At 41.9% G+C, this 21,773-nt stretch overlaps 1 protein-coding gene across 1 annotated transcript in view; it reads right to left on the bottom strand.

Annotated features, from left to right (window-relative positions):
• Positions 1 to 18,434, bottom strand: part of mcm6 (minichromosome maintenance complex component 6) — a 48,190-nt gene extending 29,756 nt beyond the window's left edge. Inside the window, exons 1-3 of the mRNA XM_077616179.1 lie at positions 18,182 to 18,434; positions 12,551 to 12,697; positions 1,960 to 2,070 (exon numbers count right to left, since the gene is read on the bottom strand). Coding sequence (XP_077472305.1) covers positions 1,960 to 2,070; positions 12,551 to 12,697; positions 18,182 to 18,279 — 356 coding nt within the window. The 5' untranslated portion in view covers positions 18,280 to 18,434. The remainder of the gene's footprint in view (positions 1 to 1,959; positions 2,071 to 12,550; positions 12,698 to 18,181) is intronic.
• Between the last annotated feature and the right edge of the window lie 3,339 nt (positions 18,435 to 21,773).

Below are 21,773 nucleotides of genomic sequence, written 5' to 3'. Positions count from 1 at the left end.
CACACACACACACACACACACACACACACACACACACACACACACACACACACACACACACACACACACACACACACACACACACACACACACACACACACACACACACACACACACACACACACACACACACACACACACACACACACACACACACACACACACACACACACACACACACACACACACACACACACACACACACACACACACACACACACACACACACACACACACACACACACACACACACACACACACACACACACACACACACACACACACACACACACACACACACACACACACACACACACACACACACACACACACACACACACACACACACACACACACACACACACACACACACACACACACACACACACACACACACACACACACACACACACACACACACACACACACACACACACACACACACACACACACACACACACACACACACACACACACACACACACACACACACACACACACACACACACACACACACACACACACACACACACACACACACACACACACACACACACACACACACACACACACACACACACACACACACACACACACACACACACACACACACACACACACACACACACACACACACACACACACACACACACACACACACACACACACACACACACACACACACACACACACACACACACACACACACACACACACACACACACACACACACACACACACACACACACACACACACACACACACACACACACACACACACACACACACACACACACACACACACACACACACACACACACACACACACACACACACACACACACACACACACACACACACACACACACACACACACACACACACACACACACACACACACACACACACACACACACACACACACACACACACACACACACACACACACACACACACACACACACACACACACACACACACACACACACACACACACACACACACACACACACACACACACACACACACACACACACACACACACACACACACACACACACACACACACACACACACACACACACACACACACACACACACACACACACACACACACACACACACACACACACACACACACACACACACACACACACACACACACACACACACACACACACACACACACACACACACACACACACACACACACACACACACACACACACACACACACACACACACACACACACACACACACACACACACACACACACACACACACACACACACACACACACACACACACACACACACACACACACACACACACACACACACACACACACACACACACACACACACACACACACACACACACACACACACACACACACACACACACACACACACACACACACACACACACACACAAATACTAGGACACAATATGCCAGGGGTGGCCAACTGCGGTCCTCGAGAGCCACTATCCGGTCTGTTTTCCATATCTCCCTCCTCTAGCACAACTGAATCAAATGATCAACTCATCAGCAAGCTGTCCATAAGCTATGATACCGATCCCAATTATTTGATTCAGGTGTGATGGTGGAGCGAGATATGGAAAACAGACTGGATAGCGACTCTCGAGGACCGGAGTTGGCCATCCCTGCAATATGCTGTGTCTTGAAAGATCAGTCAGAATCGAATAGTGAGTCTGTTAAGACTAACGTGGAGACCTGCCTAAATACAATTCAAATTTATAGTATATTGTTATAAAAAACAATCAGTTCTAATTTAACGCAGCAAGATGTGCAAAAGTACTGAAATATTGTCAGCAGTCACCATCAGGATTTTAGACAAGGTCAAAGCTCCACACAGTTCACTGTGGAGTTTCTAGTGAATTTAAGGTTCTTCATAAAATGTATTGCAACATGTAAATATTCTTTATCTGAATCTTACTTGTTTCTTGCAGGCAAATCTTCAAGGGATAGATAGAATTCTTTTGTGAGAGGGACATTCCCATGTTCCCTTGCAAAGTTGCGGACGGCCCGACAGAGGAAGGGATACACTCTGTAAACAGGGAAAAACATTAGTCATCCTTCCCCACTTAGCAGCTTCAACATTCGTGGCTTCAGTACATCGCGTTTTTTTTATATTAGGTATTACAAAAATCTTAAAAATATGTCAAAATTCACGCTAAACCTCCTATGACCTGGGGTCCACATGTGGACATCAGATTTTTGGTCGTCAAAAAGTTCAAGGTTAAATTTTGTACTACAAGGACCTGACGTCCACTTATGATGTGGACATCATTTTTCTCAGAAACTACATCATGTAAAAAGATAATTCTTTGTTTTTACACTCATCATGTCTCAATTGGCCTAAACATCAAAGAGAAAATAAAAATGCAAGCCTTGCAAGAGTTCAGGTTTTAGGGGGTTTAAAAAAATGGCGGAAGTCAGGCTCTGCTTCTTCTTCGGGGCTGAATTGGGTGAACAAAAAGCGATATTTCACTGTAGAAGAAGAATGACGTTCCAAATACAGACGCTCCCCTACTTACGAACGAGTTAGGTTCGGAGCGATTGTTCATAAGTTGAATTTGTTTGTAAGTTGATTCAGTGCTATATTTTGTATTATAATTTATGTTTAAGGCTTATATAAGTATATTGAAGGTTTATATAAGTGCATTTGTATGTTTAAGGCTTGTATAAGTAACACGTGTTGGTTTGTACTAAAAAAAAGAGAGAATATGTACAGTACTGTATATAGAGATTTGTATTAGAAACTGGCCGAAAGAAGCGATCTAACGACGATTGCAGTTTTCTTCTTTTTTTCATCATAAATGATGCGGTAGCACTGTATGGCATCATTCAATTGATTTGCAAACTTTGTGCAACGTTCAATATTTGGGTCCTGCTGCTCGATCTTTCTGTTTATAAATGGTACTGACGGTCGAACTATTCAAGTTGTATGCCCGTGCAATGCTCACCACTCTCACGCGCATCAAGCTTCGTTATTATTGCCACTCGTTTGAAATGAAATGGCTTGCCTCTTCCTTGCACCTCCCTCACTAGAAGCCTTTCACTTTTCACCAACCATATTGAATAATGGCTGCACGAGATATTTCATGATAAAAATGAAAAAGGTTCTTTGCGCACTGAAGATACGTCACGCACTGCAACGAACTGGGCAGAGCAAGGTGCATGCTGGGTGAGCTGAGCGCTCACAGCGCCAGGCGTCGGTATTAGCGACGGAAAGAAGCGCTACTCGGAAAAAGGCGCGCAATACAAAATTGAACTTATGAACATTTTTCGACATAAACGCAATTTGCAGACATGTTCGTATGTACCGTTGTTCGCAAGTCGTATGTTCGTAAGTAGGGGAGCGTCTGTACAGTCATACCTTGAGATACGAGCTTAATGCGTTCCGGTACTGAGCGCGTATGTCGATTTGCTCGTATCTGAAATCAACATTTCCCATAGAAATGAACTAAATACAAGTTAATTCGTTCTCAGCCTCTGAAAAAACACCAAAAACAGGATATTACAATAGAAATTTATTGGTTGTAATTCACCATCTACTAAGAGTAACAAATAAATAGTGGTTATGAGGTTTAACAATAAAATGAGACATTTAATACAACGCGGAGTTCGCGGATGGGAGAGACACTTGACGGATGTGCTCGTAACGTAACAAACTTTAAATTTAACTTAAATGAACTCAGATTCCTATACACACTTAAAAAAAGTTTTTATCTTACGTTAAACTAAATTTAAACCATCTTGTGCAATAACCAAGGCAAAGAAGTAAATGTATTTCACCGGCAGGGGTATATTAAATGGCGCACAAACGGGAAGGTACGATCCACTACGCACTCTTTATGCCGTGACAGGGTGCATCAACGTTTTGCAGACTACCTGTATTAGGTTTAAGTAGGTCATGTAACAGGATTAACCTTAACCTGTTTTATTACTAAACAAAATAAAGGCTGGACTTTAAGTGCAAGAGATTTTGGTACCTTAGCCAAGTTTACTAATTTAACAGTACAATCTAAGTGATTTTGTGCAGTCACTCATTCAATATGGAAAGCACAAGGAGCACGGAAGCTTTCAGAGACGACACTGCGGCTACTTCCAGCACAGCGAGTAGGAAAAAGCGGACGGAACTGACTGTCGAACGAAAGCTTGCCATTCTACACGAGTTGCGAACCACTTTCAGCGACAACAAGCGAAAGTGTGCTCAGCACCACGGCATTCAGCCAGCGCAGATCCGAAATTGGATAAAGCAAGAGCGAAAGCTGATTTAGTCGTCCACTCATCGCAAACTAAGGCGCCTAACCGGAGCTGGGAAGAAGCCGAGGTACACGGAAGTCGAGGAGAAGCTGTTCGAAAGACTGACAGAAGAGAGGAAGGCCAAGAAAGTTGTTAACTACAGACGCCTCAAGCAGCTCGCCTCTGATATAGCGACCGAGCATAAAGAAATTCCAGATGACGGACAAAATTGCCTACGGTTTCACAAGGCGGCACAACCTCACTGAACTGAAATCCGGCTTGAAAGCTTTGCTGGAGCAGAAAAAGAAAACCAAAGATCCCTTGCCAAATTTAGGACTGGAGGAGGAAGCTGAAAGAGGATGAAGATGAAGTCGTCATTGAAGAGAAGTCTGTTGCTGACAGCGATTCGGAGTCTTTGTCCGACTAGTAATTACTTACTGCTGAATAAAGTCTGACTTGGAATTTTAATGAACTTAAGTATCTATAATTATGCCCCTATGAACAACATACAAATCTTGCCGAAAAAGCTGAGTTGCCGTTTAATATAACCGGGTATATTAAACGGCAGGGGTATATTAAATGGCACACAAACGGGAGGCTCAAAAAAGCAAAAATCATTTAATATACCCGGGTATATTAAACGGCAAAATACGGTAAATATTTGCTCGGAATTGTACTCATATCTCTAATTCCTCGTATGTCCGGGCACTCATATGTCAAGTTATTACTGTAATATAAAAGGACAAGAAGGACAACTTCTTGCCTTCTCCTGTTTTGTTGCAAGCATTGTTCCCTCTAATTTTTCATGTCTGGGCATACAGACAACCTCCCTGAGAACACAGAGGACCAGTGCTCGCTATGGGCACACAACAATATCAGACCTGCCATAAGCAGGTGCATGTATACATACCGTGTTTCCCATATTTTATATGTTTTTTGATCATTTCAAATTGTCTACACTGTATAACAACTATTGTACATGAATTTTTTGTTTTATTTTTTGTTTTACCCATTTCGGCTCTAATCCGGATCGTCTTGGTCACTGGTAGCAGAGGAAAACAGCATCGTTGACTGCTAATATTGTTATGCTTTAAGCATGATATGCACACCCGCATTCCCCTTTCACCCGTACATATAAATATAGCAAGCAAGGTACCCAGAAAGTCAAGCTGTCAGCGTCATAGAGTGACATCTACAGAATCTTGAATGTAGTGCATACAATAGGTTAATGGCACCCCGTACACTTTGGGGAAAATGATAGACTTAGAAGTGCGCCTCATGTGAGTAAATATGTGCCGCATTGTTCTTGTATGGTTTATTATCCCTTAATATGGGGAATTGCAATCATTAATAAGGAGATCAATTGCCCGAGGTTGACAGGTATGATGGATAACTGCCCATAAATGATCTAGTCATAAAATGTAATGATTAATATCTATGAATAAAACATCTTAAATGTCACTAGAATAAGCACAAAACAGACTTAAATTTATCTTAAGTCTATCTTGATGAGAAAGCGATTTTGTTTAATGACAAAGTACAATTTTCTTACCAGAAGTTTGAGATATTTTGGCGGACAAATTGCTTGTAATGTAGAAATATGATTTATTTCAATGGTTCGTATTACTGCAATAGTTGTCACTTTCGAACAAGACATAAAAAGGAAAAAAATCTAAGCGGAATTTTGTTTTATTTAGTAATCACAAATGTACAATCATTTCCTTTCTGTGTTCCGAAAGGGAGGGTGTTGTTTGCACGTAGACAAATTCAAAAAGGAAGCAACGTAAGCACAACCAGGAAATATGCCCATAGCGGTATACGTAATGTTCACCAAGTCTCTGGGTGCAATAATAGCATACACATTCCGCATGTATCGAGGTTTGTATGTTAACGATCGACCGCAAGACCTTCGATCAGCCTCAACTATTATGATATCCTGACAGTGTAAACGCTACGGTCAGAGCACGTTTAACTATGGTAAAATGGCGACGCCCTGAGCGAGCAATAGCAGACACAAGTGTACTCATGTCTGGCCAGTCTGAGCACGTTTTACTACGGTAAGATGGCCGTGCCCAGAGCGAGCAGTGACAGGAACATGAGTTTTTTCACGTTTTATGGTTCATTTTCCCTTCAAGTATGTTCATAGACATCAAAATACATTTTGTTTAGTGTTTTATCCGTTTATCTTTTCTTTATTTTGAAATAAATAACCGTATCGGCCGCATTGTCTTGCGTCAAGACGTCACGGCGCCATTTTGTCGGGACGTCATCATGTCATGGCGTCGTCAACTTGCAGTTTCTTGCATGTCGTGTTTTTATGCGCATATAAGCCGTACCCTCGATTCAGTCATTTTTTCCCGACAAAAGCGGCTTATATGCGAATAAAAACAGTATTTTTCACATCTGTTTTTCTCACTTCTCATTCAAATGACTTCTACTGAAGGGTGTAACTCAGAGCTGCCAACCTCCATCGACCGCATTTCAGGAGTACCCCTGTCCCATTTCTGGAGTGAAGTGTAGGACAATTTAAATCAAACTTTTATTATCATGTTTTTTAATAAAATGAAAGTGTTTTTGCAAACTATTGCGAAAGTACATGCACATCTAATTTTCCCTTAGTGTCAAGTGGATCTCTTCCCCAAAATGAAAGTCTTGGCAGAATGATTAGAAGGCAAAGGGCATTCACCATAGAATGGTTTCAACGTAGAATGTCAGTTGTCCATCCAAATTTGTCTCGTCTTATAGACAAACTCAAATTAGAGCAAAATGATTGGGAAATACGAATACAACAGGCTTATGGCGGTATCATGCCCAGACAGACCAAAGAGTCATACGCAGCTGTTAATGAACAGTTGAAAAAACTCACGGATGACTATGAAAACCCAGATCGATTTGCAAACAAACTACAGTACCTACAAGCCATTGCGTATAATTTGAAAGTTTTACTGTTTTAATAAAAACTGCCATCTATGAATTCCCTTTGTACATAATTTGTAAGTTTGTATTGTATTTGTAATTTTTGTACATAATTTGTAAGTTTTTTACTGCTTTATTAAAAACACCATCTGTGATTTTGCTTTTGTAAGTTTTACTGCTTTAATAAAAACACCATCTGTGAATTTGCTTTGTCTTCTTTTTAACAAAATATTTTTTGAATGGCAGCTTATTGATAGTGTTTAATTTGGGACAATAATAGGATAAAAGAGGCAAGTTTGTCTATACCAGGGGTGGGCAAACTTTTTGACTTGCGGGACAGAATGGATACTAAAATTTGACAGCATTTGGACACACAATGTAATTTATCAAACCTGGGGATTGAAATATAAGAAAAAAGACAATTGAAGGTGAAAATTTATTTTCAAATTTACTTTCAACATTAAGAACATTATTCAACAAAGGAGAGCAGTCTTTAATTGAGAGTGATGAGCGGTATTGCAGGGCAAAGGAAATGAATTAGGTCATTTTTACTATAATTTGGACAACGCCGGCGGCGGGCCGGATTAAAAATCCTAACGGGCCGTATATGGCCCGCGGGCCGAGGTTGAAAAACATGTACACACGATCCGGGGGAGGGCCGAGCGCGCAAATCTCGCGACGGCGAAACGTCCGGTCGGCGAACCGTCCGGTCGGCGAAACAACTGTTCGGCGAACTGTCCGTTGGCCAAACGTCCGTCGGCGAAACATCTTTCAGCGAATCGTCCGAGTACCGTGGGCAACGGGAGAAAAACTGAGTTTGATTTTGTTTTATTGACGTAATGTATATTCAAACATCTACAAATCTGTCAAAGTCCTCATCTTCTGTTGGCAAACAATGCTGGGTTCCATAACATTGTCAGGGCCAGCGTATTCGTTGTGGGGTTACGTAATAGTGATTCCAGCCTTGACGAAAGCTCAAACTACAGTGCTCAGCGGCACTTTCGCCCAGGCATCAACAATCCATTCCAAATCGTCACATGACTCATGCGACACTGCCTGCCTTTGTATGAAACCTATATGTTGGCGGCCATCCAACATTCATCACTCCCAAGCTGTTGGAAAAATTGTTCCTCCTCGCTGTTGAATTGTGTTCGATCCATGGCTTCAGTCCATTTTCCAATCGTTCACACCCGCATTCTGTTGTCATTCAAGTCAGGCATTTCCTTTGTATCGGTCTAAAGTGCTGTTTCTTTGAGTATTGAGAGTGCTACGAGCACACGGAAGTCAAATGCCTAGCCACTCGCCTGGGATGTTTTGAATGGATTTACCGTAATGCTTGGAATTCACAGGGAGTCTATTTTCAGGGTGATCGTCCGCTGGGTTGATCGCAATAAGTAGCGTGTCGGCAAGAAATAAAACCAAGCGGTCAGGGTCATACAAAAAATTCAATTTAGTGCACAAACAATGCACATTGACCATTTTAGAGAAAAATTTAGACTTTTAAGTGCGCCCTATAGGTGTGAAAATACAGTACAGACGCTCCCCTACTTACGAACGAGTTAGGTTCCGGGCGATTGTTCATAAGTTTAATTTGTTTGTAAGTTGCTCAGTGCTATATTTTGTATTATAATTTATGTTTAAGGCCCTTTTCTGTGAACACCAGGAAGGCTGCTGGCCCAGACGGAGTACCTGGGAAGGTGCTCAAAGCCTGTGCTGACCAGCTGGCTGGAGTCTTCACAAAAATTTTCAATTGTTCCCTGCAACAATCCATCATTCCATCCTGTCTGAAATCTGCCACCATTATCCCTGTCCCCAAAAAGCCAACCATTGACAGCATGAATGATTATAGGCCTGTTGCACTCACGCTTGTGATCATGAAGTGCTTTGAAAAGTTGGTAGCCCACCATATCAGGAATACAATCCCTCCCTCAATTGACCCTCACCAGTTTGCTTATAGAGCAAACAGGTCCACTGAGGATGCTATTGCCATTGCTCTTCATACAGCACTGAGCCACCTGGAACACCATGGGAACTACGTGAGGATGCTCTTCATTGACTATAGCTCAGCCTTCAACACCATAAAACCGGACATTCTGACTGACAAACTCTCCCACCTTGGACTATCCTCTTCAATCTGATGCTGGATAAAGAACTTCTTGACCAACCGACCACAGACTGTTAGACCTGGTCCCCACCTCTCTTCCTCCATTACACTGAGCACTGGCTCCCCTCAAGGCTGTGTACTGAGTCCTCTTCTGTACTCCCTGTACACATACGACTGTACACCCACCCACCAGTCTAACGCCATCATCAAATTCGCTGACGACACCACTGTGGTCGGACTCATCTCAGGAGGGGATGAGTCGGCCTACAGAGATGAGGTCAACAAACTGTCTTTGTGGTGCGCGGTGAACAATCTCACACTGAACACCACAAAAACTAAAGAAATAATCCTGGACTTTCGCAAACACGGCACAGATCTGGCCCCACTCCTCATAAATAGAGTATGTGTAGACAGGGTCCAGTCCTTTAAATTCCTGGGGGTCCACATCACGGATAAGCTCTCATGGTCTACAAACATCACGGCAGTAGTGAAAAAGGCTCAGAAACGACTCCATTTCCTCAGGGTACTTAGGAAGAACAACTTGGGCACCAAGCTTCTGATAACCTTCTATAGAACCACTGTCGAGAGCACCCTGTCGTACTGCATCACAGTGTGGTACGCTGAAAGCACGGCGGTGGACAAAAAGGCCATGCAGAAAGTGATTAACACTGCCCAGAGGATTGTCGGCTGCTTTCTGCCCTCACTGGAAGACATTGCCAGCCCTCGTTACCTCAGCAGAGCCAGGAACATCATAGGGGACCCTTACCACCCTGGTCACAATCAGTTCCAGCTGCTGCCCTCTGGCAGACGCTATAGGTCCCACAAAGTACGGACAAATAGGCTTAAGGACAGTTTTTCCCCACATCCATCAGAACTCTAAATTTGCGGTAACACAACACACATTCCCTTCTGAGGTAATAGGAAAAGATGTTTGGGTGGTGATCTGCCTCCTACTAGCTGACTGAAGGTAAGTGAAAGACAGTGAGAGGTAAGTGACCTGTATCCATAACAGCAGAATGCCAATTACAAGTCCGTAACTATCACTTATTTAGGTCTTTTGCCGAGTAAACGTAGCTTATGGAGAAGCACCACCAATTTCGTCATACGCAGTTTCTGGGTGTGATGATAAGTAGGCTTTTTGTTATTGATAATGACGACAGGGCCTATGTCCGATTATTATTATTATTATATCAGTATATTGAAGGTTTATATAAGTGCATTTGTATGTTTAAGGCTTGTATAAGTAACACGCATTTGTTAGTACTGAAAAAACATTTAATAACATGGAGAGAATACATACAGTACTGTATACATACATTAGAGAGAGAGATTTACTAGAAACTGGCCGAAAGAAGCTATCTAATGACGATTGCAGTTTTCTTTTTTTCATCATAAATGATGCGGTAGCACTGTAAGGCATCATTCAATTGATTTGCAAACTTTGTGCAACGTTCAATATTTGGGTCCTGCTGCTCGATCTTTATGTTTATAAATGGTACTGACGGTCGAACGATTCAAGTTGTATTCACGTGCAACGCTCACCACTTTCTCACGCGCATCAAGCTTCGTTATTATTGCCACTCGTTTCAAATGAAATGGCTTGCCTCTTCCTTGCACCTCCCTCAATAGAAGCCTTTCGCTTTTCACCAACCATATTGAATAATGGATGCTCAAGATATTAATGATAAAAATGAAAAAGGTTCTTTGCGCACTGGAGATACGTTCACGCACTTCCGCATTGCAACGAACTGGGCAGAGGAAGGTGGATGCTGGGTGAGCTGAGCTCTCACAGTGCCAGGCGTCGGTATTAGCGGCAGAAAGAAGCACTACTCGGGAAAAAGGCGCGCAATACAAAATTGAACGTACGAACATTTTTCGACATAAACGCAATTTGCAGACATGTTCGTATGTACCGTTGTTCGTAACTCGAATGTTCGTAAGTAGGGGAGTGTCTGTATATACAATATTTTTCCATTAGTCAACTCGCTTACAACTTTAGCTTCGCTGCATGTTTTGAAGAGAACTGCAGATTTTTTTTCTGAGGCATATGTAAAAAAAAGTTCATAAAATATTGATGTTCCTTGATATGCTAAATGAGTAGCATGCAATTGCGGCATAACTGAATTTACACTTTGGCGTTCTTTTGTACATAATTCAGCTGGTTGGAACCATTTTAATGTTAATGGGGTCCACCGTGCAGTTAAAATGGAGACACAGGAAGTGAACGCACTTCTCCTCTGGAGATGTAAGCGCGTTGTGCCGATCTCTATGCTGCAAATAAATAAAAACAAATTCACGTAATGTGAAGAGGTCCGAGGTGTAGCGGCTGGCCTCTCCGCCCAGGTTGCCGTGCTGCATATTGCAGCGACAGTTCTTCTCCCCAAAGCGCTGCCGCTTTCCTTGGCCACCGGCGCGCACGTGCTGTTGTTCACCGCCCCAAGCTCACATCTTCCGAGGTGCGAAACTGCAAATTCTCGTGTGCACAAAGACACCCCGACTCCGAGGAATAAAAAAATAAAAAAAGAACCACCATTATGATGGATTTACGCCGTATATACGTCCGAGAAGCTGGCATGACGAGAGGACGTCAACACAATGCATGGAACCACTTGGAAGGAGACAGATGATGTGCTTGTAGCCACTGAATTTATCAATCATCTTAACAGTGTCAATTCAACAACACCAATATTTTTACAAGAAAAATGCCTCTCGAATCTAACAGAGAGGACTTGGACTAAAGCTCCAATAACCTGTCTTTTTATGATTTAAATCAAGCAGTGAGGAACTATTTTTACTGTCAGTGCAGTACGAAGTATTTAGATTTTTTATTTTATAGATTATATTTAAATATTAATACATTAGTCTTTTCATGACTGTAACTGTGATATTTAATAAATACACTTCTTGATAATTGTACTTGTATTTTCATATAGGCGCGAAAACATGTAGTATGGTAGTAATAATAGGAGTGATCCTACTTCGCGTTTTTTTATTTGCAGCCATGTCTGGTCTAGATTATCCGCGATTTTCGAGGGTTTGCTGTACTCATTAACAACTTGTTTAGTTTTACTGCTAATGTTTATGATTGCAGTATACAGGTGAGAACTACAATACAAGTGTTTCAACAACCGAAATTAGCAAGTCACATTACAAGTCTACTTCTGTTAAATGTAGACATTATTCGAAAAAATGCTTCTCTACTCACTAGTTTGACACCCATTTGCCATTTATTCAAAATGCAAATTGAAAGAAGGCACACCTGTAATACTCCTCTTGGATGGTGGTTGCCAGCTCCTGGTTGAAGACCTCGAGGTCAATAAAACTAACCAGCAGAGTATTCCTCTCAGGCCGGGTCAGCTCCTCAGCCTCCCGGACATACTTGACTTCTTCATCGGCAGTCTGAAATCTACACGTGGACACATGAGCGTAGAAAATCGAAATGAAGTTGGATGTGTACTACTATTTTGGATGTAGCAGTAAGATGAAACATTCTACAAATACAGTCGAACCTCTACTTACGAAAGAAATTGGTTCCAGAACTTTTTTTGTAACTTTAAAATTTTGTAAGTAGAGGTGTACACTCACACCTCACTACTTTGCGCTTTGGTTATCACTGCTTCAACCTTTCACGAGTCAAAAAAATATTCAATTAAAAATAAAATACAAATTATGGGCGGCCCGGTGGAGAGAGTGGTTAGCGCGTCGGCCTCACAGGTCTGGGGTCCTGGGTTCAAACCCAGGTCACATCCACCGGGGTTGGCATGCTCTCCCCTGGCCTGCGTGAGTTTCCTCCAGGTACTCCGGTTTCCTCCAATATTCCAAAAACATGCATGGTAGGCTGATTGGACACTCTAAATTGCCCCTAGGTATGGGTGTGAGTGTGCATGGTTGTCCGTCTCCTTGTGCCCTGCGATCGGCTGGCCACCGATTCAGGGTGTCTCCCGCCTCTCGCCCGGAGTTAGCTGGGATAGGCTCCAGCACCCACAGTGACCCTGATGAGGATAAAGCGGTTCAGAAAATGAGATGATACAAATTATTTAAAAATATTTGTATTTTTTTTTATATCCAACGGACGCTTCCCACTCTACCGAGGAATGTTTCAGATAGCCAAGATTCAAGCCGATTGGCCAGCACCCCTTGAGATCTCGGATGCCGATTGGCCAGCACCCCGTGACACATACAGTGGTACCTCAAGGTATGAGCTTAATTCGTTCCGGGAATGAGCTCGTATGTCGATTTACTCGTAACTCAAATGAACGTTTCCCATAGAAATTAACTAAAAACAAATTCATCCGTTCCAACCCCCTGAAAAAACACCAAAACCAGGATACTGGATTGGAAAAACACTTATTTGTTCTAATTCGCCATCTATTAACAAAGTAACAAATAACAACTGGTTTAATAGTACTAAAATGTGTTTAATAATACTAAAATTAGACGGACCCCCAACCCCCCATTAACCGCGATAATCGAGGTATTTCTGTACTTAACAGTCGTACCTCTACTTACGAAATTAATTGGTTCCCAGACTTTTTTCGTGACTTGAAAATTACGTAAGCAGAGGTCTACTTTATATGTAAATTCTCTAATTGGTTCCACGTCCTCACACAACTACCAGCTAAACCATGGGTGTCAAACCGATTCCGCCGAGGGCCGCAGTGGGTCCTGGTCTATGTTCCAACCGATCCAGTGCCGACATTTTAACCAATCAAGTGCCTTCTAAAATAAGTAGCACCTGACTTTGATTAACTGATCACACTTGCAAAAGTTATCCTCTTGTTGAGTTGGAATGAAAACCTGCACCCACTGCGGCCCTTTGAGGACCGGTTTGACACCCCTGAGCTAAACCGTTTAAAATTGGTCTAAGTGTCCCAATTTTGTAGTATGAAAGATGTGAGGAAACAAAAATAAGAAAAAAATCTTAAAATAAATAAAGTATATGAAAATGTGCCGTGCGCCGCTGAAATATACCCCCGCGGCTGTTATAAATGTAATACCCGTGTTTGTCCGCCAGATGGCGGGAAGAGTCGGTTCTACCAGGGCCGAAAGCCGTCCACTTTGTAGTACATTTTAGACTTTTACGTTTACGTGTGTCTTTGTGTGTGAAAATATATGCCACATTGCATTTGTAGTTTTTAATCGCTTAACAAGGGGAATTCAAAATAAAATAACGGTTAAGGAAATGCATTTACTTTTGGGGGGATTTCATAACTTGGATCTTTTTTGTATCTCGAGTCACTCATTTGCATATAAAAATTTCATAACCTGAAACCTTTGTACCTCGAGGCATTCGTAAGTAGAGGTATGGCTGTATATGTAAATTATCTAAATCGTTCCACGGTCCTCAAACAACTACCAACTAAACCCTTTAATATTTGTCAGTGTCCCAATTGTGTATGAAAGATCTCAGGAAACACAAAATGAGAGAAAATTATAAGAAATGATTTATTAATGTCTTAAAATAAATAAAGCACATGAAAATGTGCGCCACTGAAATATTTCCCTTTGCGGGCCATGATAATGGGAGATGTAACACCCAATTTGTCCGCCAGGTGGCGGCAAGATCCCGTTGTACCAGGGCCGAAAGCTGTCTACTTTGTAGTCAGAGCTGCCAAACACCGAAAATCCAATTTCACAATGGCTAAAAAGAATTTTCAGAGTTTGGGAGATTTTTCCCAGTGGGGTTTAAGAGCACAAGTTCTAATATTAAAGTCGATTTTTGGATAATTTTGTCACTTGAGAACTTTATTACACAAAATGTGTGAATGCAATCATGTCAAAATATTTGTGCCAATCAACATTTTCAATACAAAAATTAATGATGAAAGACCTACAAATTTTATACCACATGCAAATGTAATCAATTTTCTTAGTTCTATAAAATTTCTCAGTTGCACACTAGGCCTCTTTAGACTCCTCCCTTGAATATTTCTGTTCATAGCAAGCTGTTCCTGCCAGTTGCACGTCCATCTTTACCAAGCACATGGCCTCAAGTGTGATTGGTCTCATTGACATCCTGAAGTCTGTCCTGATCTTCCTCACAGCACTGAAAACACGCTCACATGTGGCATTGCTGTGAGGAATCAAAAGTATGCCCAGTGCTATCTTTGTTATGTTAGCATATTTTGGGTTTCCAGAGCTGTGTTTTATTTCTCCGACTAGTCCCCATTGCACATCTGCTCTCTCCTGTACTGTAATGTCTCCTAGCTCCTCAACTTGCAGGCAGCTGAATTATTCTTCCAAGGCATCAACCTCAGTCAGGCTTCATGCATGGGAATCTGTTGATGAAGTACCTTTCACTTGTGAGGGAACTTTTTTTGATGATGCTAAAATCAGCTACCTCAGCATGTTTGAGCAATCCGTCCTTCATTGGAATTTTTTCTTATACATATTTCATTGCAGTTTTATAAAACTTTCTCACATTTGTGCAGATGGCAGTCCCTTTTTTCAGGCATTTCTTGCTCTTTCATGTACTTACGAACGTTCTCACCAATAAATAGTGCATCATTTTTCTCAAATGGAATACTAATCTTCTCATAATCCACTTTCACTTCCAACAAGTCTTTGTCACGCAAAGCAGCAGTTTTCATGTTGCAATACTTACAGAAACAAAGAATTCTCCTTCGGTCGATGGCGCCAAACACGGATATATAATACTGTATTCCGTCTTGAACTTTTGCAGGCTGCAGTTCGTTGTATTTTTTTCGATGGCAAAATATCAGTATCACAGTTCTCTCGTCTTCGCTTGGAAGCCATGGCTACGGTACGTCTATGCTGCTTCAAAAATCTATTGAAACTACATCCACATGACCTAAACGGATGTTGCATCCTCAATCGGCGAATTTTAACTGAAAAAGTTATTAAAAGCAAACGTAATGTCTCGAAACACCGATCGCGTCAGACATTGCTTGATTTTTTTTATTTCTTTCGTAGTTTTCATAGAAAATGCAGATTTCGTAATTTGCTATAATCTGGCACAGTAAACTACAGACGATTCGTAGTACAGTGGTACCTCGTCACACGACCGCTCGTCATACAATATTCTCGTCGTACGACGGAAATTTCGATCGAATAATTCGCCCGTCATGCGATCAAAATTTCGTGATGCGACCAAGCCAGGTGGCCATGGCACTGTCTTTTTTGCATATCTTTCGTGTATAACAATACCTACGAGCACTGAACGATTAATTCAGACGAGTTTCTCCTACGCATCGACCAGGAAACGCACAACGCGCATGCGTGGGCAAAAAGAGGGCTTTCTGGGTAATGAAGTATACTCGTGCACACAACGCCGATAGGCAATGGCACTCTTTCTCAGAATGAAACTTCATTACCCACAATCAATACGTGGGTAACCTCAGCTGTTGCATTTCCTGTTATTTTTATTATCTAATACGATGAGTATTATATTACTTCTCGTTCGCTGCTCCTAAGAACATCAGCGGCACTGGCTCGCAATTCCCTCTTTGTAATATTTCTGGTCGCAACTCTCTCTCATAGGCGCCATTCAAAGGGGGGCAACCAGAGCCATTACAACGAGGGAGTTGCGAGCCGGTCTTTATGAGCAGCGGGGCGATCGCTAAAACGTACAACAAGACTATTTCTCGTTGGCAAGTGGTCGTGGGTTATCCTATTGTGAGGACGTTTGTGTGAATCATTTTCGGAATATTTTGAAGGGAATACGTAGTACAACAGCAAACAGCCCATCGATAGTGAACGTGAGGGTGGAGGCGTGGCAAACCGCCAACCCGGAAAACTAAGGTAACAAAAGATTACAACATAATTAGAATTCAGTTTTGTGTAAAGTTACATCAAACGTATGTTTGCGTGTCTGTACATATTAATCCAAGTTAATTTAAATGTGTTTGTTCCGTTTACGAGTGCGTTGTCGTGGGGAAAAAAACGACCCCCCCCCCATTGTCTCCCGTCGGCGAAATCTGCCCAATTTTAGTTAGATTAAACACATTTTATTACTATTAAACCAATAGTTATGTGTCACTTTGTTAATAGATGGCGAATTAGAAGAAATAAAACATTTTTTCCAATCCAATATCCTGTTTTTGGTGTTTTTTCAGAGAGTTGGAACGAATTCATTTGTTTTCCATTCATTTCAATGGGAAACGTCCGCTCGAGTTACGAGAATCTCGTCATACGATCTCAGTCTCGGAACGGATTACGATCGTATGTCGAGGTACCACTGTATTTGCTAGCTCTGCGTAGTACATTTTAGACTTTTACATGTGCCCCGTGTGTGTAAGTGTGTGAGTGCGCGAGCGTGTGTGAACATGTGCCGCGTTGCATTTGTACAGTTTTTAATAAGGGGAATTGCACTCATGAACAAGGGGAGCATTTAGCCGAGGTGAAAGCGATGAAATGAGAGCCTCGTAGACGGTAGCAATGTTCTAAACTGAGAATCAATGCATCCGCGACAAAATTTTCTAAATAAAATAACGGCTAAGGAAATGCATTTACTTTTGGGCATTACGTAACTTGGAACTTTTTTGTATCTCGAGTCACTTGGGAGTCAAAAATTGAAACGTGATAATTTCGTACCTAGGGGCTTTCGTAAGTAGACGTTACTAAATTTTAGTGTGATCAGGCATGTATAATTGCGCTTAAAACAATTTAGCATTTTATTTCGTACATTTCAAAACGCATATCGGTAGATTAAGTCCTGAAGTCGTCAAAGTAGGCTCATTATTTGTTTTTTACTTTCGGTCAAATTTCACTAATTTCTACTTAGTAAACTGAGTTAATACGTCATTTTTACACAAGTATCTTAAGCCGATATCGACTTGCAGACAATAAGTATATTTTCCAATTCTGTATCACTACTATAATGGCAAGGCGCCGAAACCCTAAAATCATTACGGATAAAAGAGTGACTTACTCCTCCAAAAAAGCCTGGAATAACTTCTGGCATTTGTCCGCCAACTCGTCTTTCACAGTCTCCCTGGCATTCTCTGCAGTCGCAGTGGCAACATCCATGCTGAAAAGATCCGAAACTGGACAATAAAAGAAAAAATACGAAACAACAGAACTCACGTTCTGTCAAACACAAGCAAAGCAGCAAGTACTGCAGCACAAAGCAGTTTCGCGCGAATAGTAAAGCACGTGACGTTAAACGCGCCAGTTTGGTCCAATCAGAGCTGATACGGAAACACAACAACGTTCTTCTTCGGTTTTTATGCTGGGTGTCGACCGACGTTTTGCGGATTAGTGCCAGCTACTGTACTGGAATGAATGTAGCTCGCCATCGTAGAAAAGCAAAATAAATAAAAATGATAACAAAAAAACCAATATTCAATTCATTAAAGTGTTGTAGAACTTGCAACCATCACTGACAATAATCTTTCCCTTTTCTATTTTTAATGTTTCCCCATGGTCACGTTTTGTACCCCAACAATGAATGTCTCTGACATCAGATTATTGCAGTATTTTTTTTAATTAGTATTTGATTCAAACTCACGCAGCCTGGCGGATGAATGGTAATAATCTTTCTCCTTTCTATTTTTAAATGTTTTCCCATGGTCACATTTTGTACACCGACAATGAATGTCTCTGACATCATCATATTGGAGTATTTTTTTAACCAAATGACTCAAACTCTCGCAGCCTGGCGGATGAGTGGTTGGCGTGTCAGCCTCACAGTTCTGGGGTCCTGGGTTCAAATCCAGGTCACTTCACTTGTGTGGAGTTTCGGTCTGAATGGGTTTCCTCAGGGTCAGTGGTGGGCCGTCAGGGCCGTCAGGGCCTTCAAGGCCTTCTCTGCTGGCCTAAGAAATATCTGAATCATATTATATTTTGTCCATCATTACTTATTATTCCAAATGGTCTGTTAGCTTCCTTTCATTGCTTTTCCCCCTGGTTGCACTGCTTCCAGATGTGTTTTCATATTGAAGCATTTAACCAATCACATTTCAGCCATTATTTGTTGCCAGATCAGATCTGCCTCAAAGCCTTCACAATCAGTTCTGCGGGCTCTGCTGCATTAAACTAGACTGTTGCTTTTAACCAATCAGATTTCGAGTTGGCAACCCCACAATGCGTTTTCATTCGCATTGGCATTTTGCTGGCTGGGATACGGCATTGCTTTCACCAACTATGATTGGCTAGTAGGCGGGCCAAAGCCATAGTGAGGCAGACAGAGATCGCAAACTCCACCCACAATGGCCGACAGAGGCAAAAACAAATGGATTTGGTTGCAGATTTGCTCACAAAGCTATTTTCCAGACGGACTTTTCCAGAAAAAAATGGACATCATGAAGAAAGGGCGGTTAACTCCGAAGCTAGCAAGCCTGTTACAGCCGGGAAAAGGGTGTGTGCGCTACTTTCAGTGCGTTAACTTAGCTGCACAAGCAAATATATTGTTGTGTTGATTTAAAGCCATTTTCAAAACGGACTATGCCGGAAATATGACAAGACAGGCTCGACTTTCATCATTAGCTTCGATGGCAATAGGAAAGAAGGAAGAAAGAAAGGAGGATGGATATTGTGTACAGTTAAAAAGAAATTTTGGTGAGTATAATATGGCTATATTCCTAAATAATATTTCAATTGTGGGCCCGGTTCTGATATCTGAAAAGCTCCAGTGTTTGTATTTAAGCTCCAGTGTTTGTATTTAATCACTAAATGCTGCTAGGAAGTGGATTTTACCCCATTTTACCCCAGTTTAATTTTTGCCGTTTCGCCATTGACGTCCATTGCTGTCTTTTCCCAGGAAAAATCACCCCCCTGGCCTGGTTGTAATGTCTCAAAAGCTCCAGTATTGTATTCAATCAATAAATGCTGCTAGGAAGTGGATTTTACCTCATTTTAGTGCATTTTTTGTCATTTCACGTATGGACATATCGACATTCATCGCTGTCTTTTTACCGAGGAAATGATACTCCGGGCCCGGTTCTGATGTCTAAAAAGCTCCAGTATTTGTATTTAATCAATAAATGCTGTTTTCGGCTGGATTTTACCCCATTTTCGGGCAATATTTGCCCGTACGCCATTGACACTCATTGCTGTCTTTTCCCGGGAAAATTGCCCCCCTGGCCTGGTTTTAATGTCTGAAAAGCTCCAGTATTTGTATTTAATCATGAAATGCTGCTAGGAAGTGGATTTTACCCAAATTTTGTGCATTGATTTATTGATTATTTTTTATGTGTCGCAGCTCTAGCTGCAGTAGAGGTTTTATAGCCATAAAATAGTTTTTGAGGGTTGGATTGATACGTTGAAGGCGCTACGAGAAAATGCACCGACCGCCACTGCTCAGGGTACTCCTGTTTCCTCCCACATTAATAAAACATGTATGCTAGGGTGATTGTACACTCTAAATTGCCCCTAGTGTGTGTGTGAGTGTGAATGGCTGGCCACCGATTCAGGGTGTACCCCGGCTCTGGCCCGAAGTCAGCTGGGATATGCTCCAGCACCCCCTGCGGCCCTTAGGAGGCAGGACAAAAGAATTGATCATTCCAATGCTTGTGACAAGCGGGTGTCATCTGTCCTACCCCATTATTGGTTTTAATGTTATCAAACACATCCTGGCACAGACTGAAGTGCATCAACAGGACCTTGCTGTGAGGAGGGCTTTCCCAAGTCTCAAAAGAAACAAGGTGAGGACTTTTATACAGGCCGTCAGTGCAGAACAGATAGACCAGTATGTAGTGAGAACTAAGAAAAACAGGGTTTTAGCACCAAAACACACCATTATTCAGATTGAGTGTTATATAGCTGCCCAACCTTTTAAAGGGGGCACGAGTGTGCTTTTTCAGCCAGTGAACTCCCAATGGCTAGATGGTCTTGAGTTCAACGACACCTTGGTCAGAGTAAGAAAGGATGTTTTCCCTGTCATCACAATTGATGTCTCAAATCAAACTGACCATGGTATTCTCTTACCCGGGTGCACTGTAATTGGCACAGTACAAAAAGTTTTGACTGTACTTTCCGCTGAGATTTTTGAACCAGCCCCAGCACCAATTACAGTGAACCATACCAGCATTCACACCCCATCCAATACATGTGAACAATGGGACCCACCTGTAGATGTAGATGACAGAGGAGCAGAGACAGGTAGTCAAAAGAATGCTGAGAGAAGAGTGTCACTCCTTCTCAATCTCAGACAATGACATTGGCTGTATTGACAGATTGCAAATGACTATCTCTCTCAAAGACTCTGAGTGTAGTCAAGCGTTCATACATGTCAGTGCCCCGACCATTGTACCAGGAGATGAAGGGTTACCTTCATGACTTAATGTAATGGTACAGGGCTGGGTGAGAAAGTCAAACTCATCATACTCCTCGCCCGGTCGTGTGTGTCAGAAAAAAAGATAGAACTCCTTGGTTATGCGTAGACTATAGAGCAGTGGCGGTCCGTGCATTTTCTGGTAGCGCCTTCAACGTATCAATCCAACCCTCAAAAACTATTTCATGGCTATAAAACCTCTACTGCAGCCACAGCTGCGACACATAGAAAACAATCAATAAATCAATGC

This window comes from Stigmatopora argus, chromosome 12 (assembly GCF_051989625.1).
Source record: "Stigmatopora argus isolate UIUO_Sarg chromosome 12, RoL_Sarg_1.0, whole genome shotgun sequence".
Classification (NCBI taxonomy): domain Eukaryota; kingdom Metazoa; phylum Chordata; class Actinopteri; order Syngnathiformes; family Syngnathidae; genus Stigmatopora; species Stigmatopora argus.
The sequence above is the reverse complement of the archived record's forward strand: the minus strand, read 5'-3'. Positions and strand labels throughout refer to the sequence as shown.